The 9,195-nt window shown below is 33.0% G+C and overlaps 1 protein-coding gene across 5 annotated transcripts in view; it reads right to left on the bottom strand.

The window, feature by feature from the left end:
* Position 1: 1 nt before the first annotated feature.
* Positions 2 to 9,195, bottom strand: part of LOC126812825 (glycerophosphocholine phosphodiesterase GPCPD1) — a 43,022-nt gene continuing 33,828 nt past the window's right edge. For all 5 annotated transcript variants that reach the window (XM_050539107.2, XM_050539109.2, XM_050539110.2 and 2 more), the window contains 7 exons: positions 8,016 to 8,096; positions 7,760 to 7,796; positions 6,877 to 7,001; positions 5,906 to 6,036; positions 5,189 to 5,324; positions 4,837 to 4,997; positions 2 to 3,900 (listed from right to left, as the gene is read on the bottom strand). In XM_050539107.2, coding sequence (XP_050395064.1) covers positions 3,804 to 3,900; positions 4,837 to 4,997; positions 5,189 to 5,324; positions 5,906 to 6,036; positions 6,877 to 7,001; positions 7,760 to 7,796; positions 8,016 to 8,096 — 768 coding nt within the window. In that variant the 3' untranslated portion in view covers positions 2 to 3,803. The remainder of the gene's footprint in view (positions 3,901 to 4,836; positions 4,998 to 5,188; positions 5,325 to 5,905; positions 6,037 to 6,876; positions 7,002 to 7,759; positions 7,797 to 8,015; positions 8,097 to 9,195) is intronic.

Genomic DNA, 9,195 nt, shown 5'->3' with positions numbered 1-9,195 from the left:
ATTTGTTAAAGGAAAATTATTTTATTTAATTACAAATAACCACAAGTACTTAATAATATTACGAGCACTATGAATAAATAACATTTGACAAAAGGAAAGAGGTTTTCAAGTTGCATACTTTGTCTCATACAATATTTATATATTTCAATAAAAATAATTAAGATTGATTCATGCAATTTTTAAAGAGCTCTTTACCAAAATGCGATAAATTCCATGACATTACTGATGGGGAGTTTTTTTTAAAAAAAATACCAAAGACAGGATGATAAACTTAAATTTGATTTATCTAAAAACAATACTTTGTAACAATACTTTTTAAAATAAGAAATATAAAAATGATAATGAAAATTCAAATGGTGTTTATTGCATTTTGGAAAAGAAGCTCTTCAATATCTATCATAATAAAAGAATGATACTTTGTACAAAGTTTATTCATTGAATATCAATGAAATATATTTACAATAATAAGTAAATATTGTACTTTACATATTGGTTGACAGGTGTCAAGTGAGTATTATTAAGGCACCAAGAAACAATATATATAACAATTAACAACTTTTGTTTGTTTTTGAATTCAAGGTGCATCTGTTGACAATTAACTTCATTTTAATCAGGTACATGTAAATGGAAACACCTTAAAAAATTATTTCAAACAGATCTATAAATTTGCATCATAAAACATCTAATAAATATTAACATATATAAATAACAAAGTATCTAGAATTCTACAAAAAAACATTCTTTCACCAAAACCTCAACAGATAAGTATAACCTAACTTAAAGGAGCTAAATCGCTAACATTTGGGACCTAGAAATTCACAAAAGTGGGTCGCAGCGCATATAATATTGTAATATGAATGTATATAAACTGATTTACATTTAATGGTTTCCGTTTTTACTCCAATTTCAAATCAGTTATGTTCGGCGAAATAAGTCAGCAATCTCAATCGAGTGCAAATTTCTAGCGTCTAGTTATTCTAGTCTACATAACTCCATTTGATTTGGTGCAATGTGTCTAGCCTCGTCCCTCGAGTCTCTCAATACAACTGGGGCTGAAGCGCATTATGGTACACGATTCGTGTACCAATGTTAAAAAAATTATTTTATCTTAAATATCGGATATCAGAAGCTCATCTTTTCCCGGTAAGTTTACATCATCAATGTTGATTTAAATTGACCAATAATTCGTGTTTTCGATGTAGAAGATTTTGGAGGATTTTGAGTTACGGACTTAGGTCCTTTAAAGTCTCTGATGTCATTCTATTTTTTGGAAAATATCTAATTTTTCTCAGCTTAAGTTGTACTCAAATTGATTATTTAACATTTAATTAAGAAATCAAAATATCAACGGTAGATAAACTCTACTTGTAGTTTTGACTTGACCATTTCCCATTTAAATCATTTGCAGAGGATGCCTTAAGTCTAGCTCACAACCTGCCGTACGTACTACTATGGACAGTCTATGGGGGGGGATTTTAGTAAAGCCATGTGGGAGTCTTACGCGTGACTTGTGTGTGTTCGGCACCGTAGAAGATCGCAGACTGGCCTAGAGACTCATGGTCCTGCACATACAAAACTTTCAGCCGGTTTCTTGCAACTGAGCTGCAAGCTACCAAACCCTATGATCTATGCGTGTCAAAACAAGTACAGCAGGTTGTGAGCTTGGCTTTAGGCTGACAAATATTCAATTCATCATATCTTTGTAAATACTGAACGGAATTGATCAATTTTCTTTAGTGATCCAATTTTCACAATATTGCAGTTTGCAAGGGATTAATTATATATATAAACATCCCTCAAATGACATTAGTGATTATAAACACTACACTCAATTATTTAAATTCCTGTCCATTTAACATTTATTATGGCCTAGTATAATACATATAGTGAACAAACATAATATAAGAATATATAGGTTCTGTTAAAAATAAAATATGGCAACTAAAACATACAATATACTGAGATGGCTATGAAAATGCACCACCGATTTAACTGAATTGTAGGTCATTGTGTTGTTTTTTTTAACATTCTCATTCTGTCAAATTCAGTTTTTTGTGTTAAAGAGAATTTATCTATGGTGACTTTTCACAATCGTGAAAACATCATTCTCACATATTATGGTCGTGATCTGATGTTACATTCAGAATTGTAAGATTAAAGTATATCTCATAAACAAAATTCATATTCATCCATTTATAAAAGTGGTGCATTTTCATTACGTCTCAGAATAAATATTCGATAACACATCAGATTTAAAATTCTAAATAATATTCACACCAAAAAACAAAACAATTCCCTGATTTAATTAAATCTATTTAAAAATCCATACGGATGAGATAACCTCAGAAATGCTTCAAGACATAACAGATGTACAGAATAGGAGTAGAATTTCCCAAATTCACAGAAATGAAAATAAGCTAGTTCAAGTTACAAAAGTAAACTGTATCAATTGCATGGGTTCCAACTTGGCCATATAGTTAACCAAAATCAACAAGCCAACAGTGACGCTGATGTCCCCCGTCGAAATCCCAAAATAAATAGCTGACACATATTAATTAAACGCACATTCATTTTTTTCAAAAGTATTGAGCAATCAAACTACACACTAAGTTTCATCACTCTCTATCAGATAGAATCAAGATTATCTTGTCCCAAAGCATTGACCAATGAAATTGATTAGCTCTGCTTAGCTTTAGTTTGAAATGTTAATCATTGAAATCAGTCAAGACATTCACCTAATGAACATCTACATCAGGTTTAAACATTCTACCTCAATTAAAAGCAGAGTATTTATGTTCCAAAGTATTGACCAATCAAATTGCTTATCGCTCCTTAGCCCAGAAAATTCGCACAATCGAACTTAGTCAAGGTAATGATATAATGAATCTATATTCAGAGTTTCATCGCTCTCACTTCATTATAACCAAAGTTATCGTGCCCCTAAAGCATCAACCAATCAGATTGCTTATCTCTGCCTACTGTAAGCAGACAATGTTCATCATCAAACTCCATCAAGGGATTCACCCAATAAACACCTACACCAATTAGAAGGAGAGTTATTGTGTTCCAAAATCTTGGCCAATCAAATTGCTTATCGCTCTGTTTAGTCTGAGCAGAAAATAGTCAAGGTATTGATGTAATGAAACTATACACCAAGTTTGATCACTCTCACTTAATCAGAACTAAAGTCATTGTGTCCAAAAGCATCAACCAATCAAATTGCTTATCTCTGCTTACCATAAGCGGAAAATGCTCATCTTTGAACTCCATCAAGGTATTGACCTAATAAACACATACATCAAGTTTGAACATTCTAGCTCAATTAGAAAGAGAGTTATTGTGTCCCAAAAAGTGTGACAGACGGACAGATGGACAAACGCATTTTAATAGTCCCCTGCTTTCTTCGAAAGGTGGGGGACAACAAATGATCAAATTAAATATAACAAGAAATGCATGCTGTATATACAAAATGAAATACTAAATGCTTTGATAATCAGATTGAACTACAGATGTAAATTGTGGTTTGTTACTAACAGACAATGCACAAAACAGATAAATATAAATAATAGAAAAAGAATACAAATACAGTTAATGGCAGAGGCCTTTACAAAAACGTAACAGTTAATGGCACAGCCCTTTACAAAAGAATTATAACAGTTATATTAATAAATACTGATAATTAACGTAAAATTTAAAGGAATATTTATGGCATCAAATTGAATGTGTTACTAGATAATTACAAAAAGAAAAAAGATTCTTTAAATGATAATCTCAAAAAGCATAGCATATTATAGGAATTGGTTTCATGATGTAGAAGACTCTCCTGTCTCCATTTCTGGTAATCCATTTGCCTCCACAGCTTCAAAATATTTGTTTTTATCTGTTTTGTAGAAATCAATCCTAGACAAAATTATAACATTTGTGTAAGTATAGGGGTGATTCTGTCCACTTTCTCAATTAATATAAAGCTTCAATGTCAATTTCATTTGATCCTGTCAGTCAAATTTTAGTTGCAGAATTGTTCTGTTTATGAGGTAAAACTGTTATTCTGAACTTAATAATGCACTGTTTTGAGGTTATTCTGAACTTGATACTTAACAGAGCATTTTGAACTTTGTAATGCAAAATTAGGACACATTTATAAAAGCAATGGATACAAGCATTTACTCAGCTGCATTAACCATTTACTTTATGGCAAAGCAGTGTTTCAGATTATTATCTCCCCAGCCCATACACTCAACACAAATTAAGTCACTTTGGGACTAATATATATCTCAATCATTTGGGGTCAGGAGTCTTTAGCAATGGGAGGATAAAATACCGGTTTGTTAGACAAGCGGACCATACTCCTTGTCATTTACAAGTATGGGATCGAATTCACAGCACTTGAATCGATAACAGACCTTTTGATCTAAAGCGCACACATTTGATCACTTGATCACAATCTGATTAAAATACAGATCTATATTTCGTTTCGTTTTTTATACTTTCGATGGCCTACACTACATGAAGTTCTGACAAGTTATAGTAAGGGTTAACATCATGATTCAAACGAGTGGCTTTTGACCCTATGACGTCAGACATTGATTAATCAATCGGCGTTGACGTTTCTAGTGGTTTACCCACAGTTCCCACAGAAATCGCCGTAACAGACCGTTTCATTGGCTAATTCCTCACATCAAGTAGAACGTCTGTTACATAACATCTCTTCCAGATCCTAGTGTAGTAAAGACAAGTAAAACGAAATTTTGAACTATAAAAACGAAACGAAATAGGATCTGTGTTTTAATCAGATTGACTTGATCACTCCCCAAAAGCATAAAAAACCTTACTTACCTATCATATATAATGCCGTGTACTCCATGTTTTCTTAATGTACTAATGGTTTCTCTATCATTGTTGTCTTCACCCCATACAAATAATACTAAGCCTTTATCACGTACTCTTTTAATTACTCCTAAATCCGATAATAGGCATTCAGACTGAAGATCAACACCCTGCAAATAAAGTAGAAAAATGAAGGTCGCCTTGGTTTCAACACTGTTATTTCAAATTCCAACAGATGATTAGTAGCTTTTTTAGAAAATATTGCATGTGTTTTGCTGTTCAGTTTTGTCTTCAAGAATTGTCATATTCAGCAAGTCTGTGGGAATCTTTGCGCCATTAGATTCTGCGAATAAATACTCACCAATAATCCTTCAGATAGAGCGAAATACATGGCCACGTCATAACCTCTAGTTCTGGCATCTAAGTATGGTGTATACCTTTTGGTTGGTCCATTTGATAAAAATAATACAGGATATTTATTCTGTTTTCTTTGTAATCTAAAACCCCAAAAAATGTGAAAATACTTATTTGTAATTTAAAAAAAAAAAAGAATTTAAATAGAAAAGGGAGGGAAAAATGAAGTTTTTAAAGTGCGTTCACCGCTATGGCAATCCGCAATATGATACTACTCACAGTCTACACTGCTTTATCAAAGCACAGTTTTGTGTGTCTAACTAGCCCACCTCGCAGGTATTTAGTCATCCTTTTCTTTATATTTACTGATCTATGGCTCTGGTTAGTGCTGTTTCAATTAGTTACACAGTGATTGATTGGTTGTTAAAATGTTTCTTAACCAATCAAAATTTCATTAAATTCTGCTAGGATTGTGTTGACATTTCATAGCAAGAAAATTTGTGATTCTTTTAAAAATGTTTGTTAACCAATCGCAAATTGACAATGAAAATTCTGTTCAATCCAGCAAAGCTTTTGTTGACATTTTACTGAAACAGGAGTCAAATTGCAAAAGAAGAAATCGTCAAATTGAAGCTAATCCAAGATCATTCAGCAAGCCTACGCCCGAAAATACATAAATAATATGGTAAACCTCATATGAAAAATTGGATGTTAATGTACTCACAGTATGCAACATTCCGGATCAAAACTGGAAAAAATAATTCTTCTAGAACCACAGTCTTTAAATACAGCTTGTAGTAAAATATCTACATACGTATTATGATCCATAAATCCCTCCATTTCCCATACACCAGTCTAAAACAGTTAAATACTTATAAATCTGTGCTGGTAATTTCATGTTATATAATGGTAAGCCCAAACATAGGTGTCCGGGCTCGATAACTGTTAGGGGTTTACAACCCGATATGGGCAAAAAAATTTCGGGTTGCAGGTCCTCTGCAAGCGGTGAAGGAGCGGGGCTTACTGTGTAAGTACCCTCAAGAGGCCCCTCCCCCATTCCCCCTGCTATTTCAGCCCGTGAATACAACTTCAAAGTGGTCTAATATAGCCTAATTAAGGTGGCTGACTCGAATCCAAATCAGTCCACTGAGACGGGAGAGATGGCAGAAAGCTGTTATTCCAGCCCGTGAATACAACAACTTCAATGTGGACCAATATGGCCCAACTTAGGTGGCTGATCTGAATCCACACAACCAATCAATCATCACGGGATATGGGGGCATTGCCCTCCTGAAGAAAATTTTGAAAATTTAAACTGCCGCAAATACGTTTTTCTGCTATTTTAGCCCGTGAGTTAAGCAACTTCAAAGTTGTCCAATAATTTTGTAACCGAAATCCCACTCTATGCCGACCTAAATTCCAACCATCCAATCAGATTGTTGGAGCTGCATTCACAAATAATATTCCATGCCCAAAACAATTCCCGCAAAGTTGAGTGGCTCCAGACAAAATGATTTAATCCATAGTAAATTCAGTATAAATTCGTCGTATTCAATTAAAAGAAAAGTAAAATTAGTGTTTCATTAGATTTTGGGCACTTTGTTTTCACTTTACCCGTCTGACTGAAATGTAAGATTTGCCGAAAGTTAGGGGCTCTTCTGCATCTGATCACTTGAAGAATGATAAAAGACTAACCTCATCTTGAAGTGGAAATTTGATTTCTATATTAAAACCTAGGCTTTCATCCACACCATGGAAACATTGTTGTAGAGTTGGAAAGGGCTGTGCATCAGCAGGATGAAAGTCTTCACCATTTAAATCTTAAACAGAAAGAAACATAAAATATATTATCATTGTAACCTACACATATTTATCTGCAATTCATAACAAGGAGAGAGAGAGAGAGAGAGAGAGAGAGAGAGGAGTTTAACTTCCTCAACATCTACTGATCTCATTTTGAAATAATTGGTTTGAGTGCAGATGTCTTTGGCAGAAGATAAGCAATGAGAATGGGCAGGCAACCCAACAACACTAGAATTTTCTCATCAGATTGGTTTTGTCTATAATGTCATTGGGAGCCAGAAAACTGCCCCCATAGGACAATTGCCCCCCAAAATGTATTTATTTATGTAAAAGTACACACCGTGAAATCAATTTCCTGTTGTTTTTTTACATTTTTATTGAAAGGAATTGTATTTACTGAAAAAAAATATATCTATTTTATTCAGATCTCTCATTTATAAAGTACGTTGTAAATATATCAGTATCAATGATTTTGATTAGTTGGCATGGTATCTAATGGAAACAATCACCCTTAAATGTTCTAAAAGTGGTAATATGCTGATAATACTTATTACAATTGCTTGTGAAACAACACTTATCAAGGGATATTTTAGATGCATCATCAATTTGTACATAAATTTTTGTCTCATCCCAATGAATAGAGATATATGACCTTTGTCTGCATAAAAGAAATATATTCATTATTTTTAGGCAAGCCATCTTAATCATAACAAATTGTTGCTTTCGCAAACTGTGGAAACATACAAGAAAGTTTATTTTAAGTAAATTAGCATACCTATTTGTTCTCCGAGCCTTGATGATGCATGAGATAACTGTAAAATAAAGAAAATATTCTAAGCATACTTTGATGTTTTCTTTATTTCAATTCTGCAATTTGTTAGGATAAAATATTTAATTTTTGATTATTAACAGTTTTTGGATAAAAATGGTAGTTTGATTTTTGTATTTTCTTTTGATCAATAATATCCCACATTTATTATAAAGGAGTTATCTTTTCTTCAAAAGCTTGATACTGATTTATTTAAACTTACTTTCATGCTTTGCAGTTGTTCCAAAGTTAAATCTTTGACTGGAACAATTAACAATTTAGAACCAGAATCGTCATTTCGTTTCTGTAAAACAAAAATACATACAGATACATGTATATCATAGATAAGCAATGATTGATTTTCCAAATAATGTATTAACACAATAATCCAGACTAAACACTATATTATACTTTCAGAGCATATATACAATAAAAAGTAGTTTTACTATAAAGCACATTGTCCAAAAATTGTTCAAATAGATTGATCCTTATGAAAGTAATGGCCATTTAATGATTTCATGCTCCCATGTTTTTCATTTCCATCCATGAACAAGCCAACAGTGAGGCTGATGTCCCACGCCGAAATCCAGGAAATAAATAGATGTCACATATTAATTAATTGCACGTTTATCTTTTTCAAAAGTATTGAGCAATTAAACTGATTATCAACTTTAAGTTTCATCACTCTCTATCAGATAGAATCAAAGTCAAATAAATTGTTTATCTCTGCTTAGCTTTAGCAGGAAATGTTAATTATTGAACTCAGTCAAGACATTCACCTAATGAATATCAACATCAAGTTTAAACATTCTACCTCAACTAAAAGCAGAGCTGTTATTTCCAAAGTCCTGACCAATCAAATTGCTTATCGCTCCTTAGCCTAGGCAGAAAATTCTTATTATGTCAAGGAATCTATACTCGGAATTTCATAGCTCTCACTTAATTATAACCAAAGTTATCGTGCCCAAAAGCATCAACCAATCAAACTGCTTATCTCTGCTTACTGTAAGCCAGTGATTCTCAACCAGTGTGCCTTGGCACTAAAGAAGCCAGCTATTTGACTGATGAAATTAGAAACACGGCAATAAAGTAAGTTCATAGCTGTGTTGGTCTATACTTAGTTTGAGTCATTCTATGTGTCTATGACTAGCTAGTCTGTGTCTATGGTTGAATGCTGTCATGTTTTTATTTTGAAAAATTCAAATATTTTTCATATATATTTAGCCAGGTATGCCACAATTTTTTCATGTGTGCCAAGGTGTGCCGTTGGCAAAGAAAGGTTGAGAACCACTGCCGTAAGCAGACAATGTTCATCATCCAACTCAAGTAATTCACCTAATGAATGCCTACACCAAGTTTGAACATACTACCTTAATTAGAAGGAGAGTTATTGTGTTTCAAAG

The sequence above is a fragment of the Patella vulgata genome, chromosome 1 (genome assembly GCF_932274485.2).
Source record: "Patella vulgata chromosome 1, xgPatVulg1.2, whole genome shotgun sequence".
NCBI classification, from domain to species: domain Eukaryota; kingdom Metazoa; phylum Mollusca; class Gastropoda; family Patellidae; genus Patella; species Patella vulgata.
This window is presented reverse-complemented; position numbering and strand designations above follow the sequence as displayed.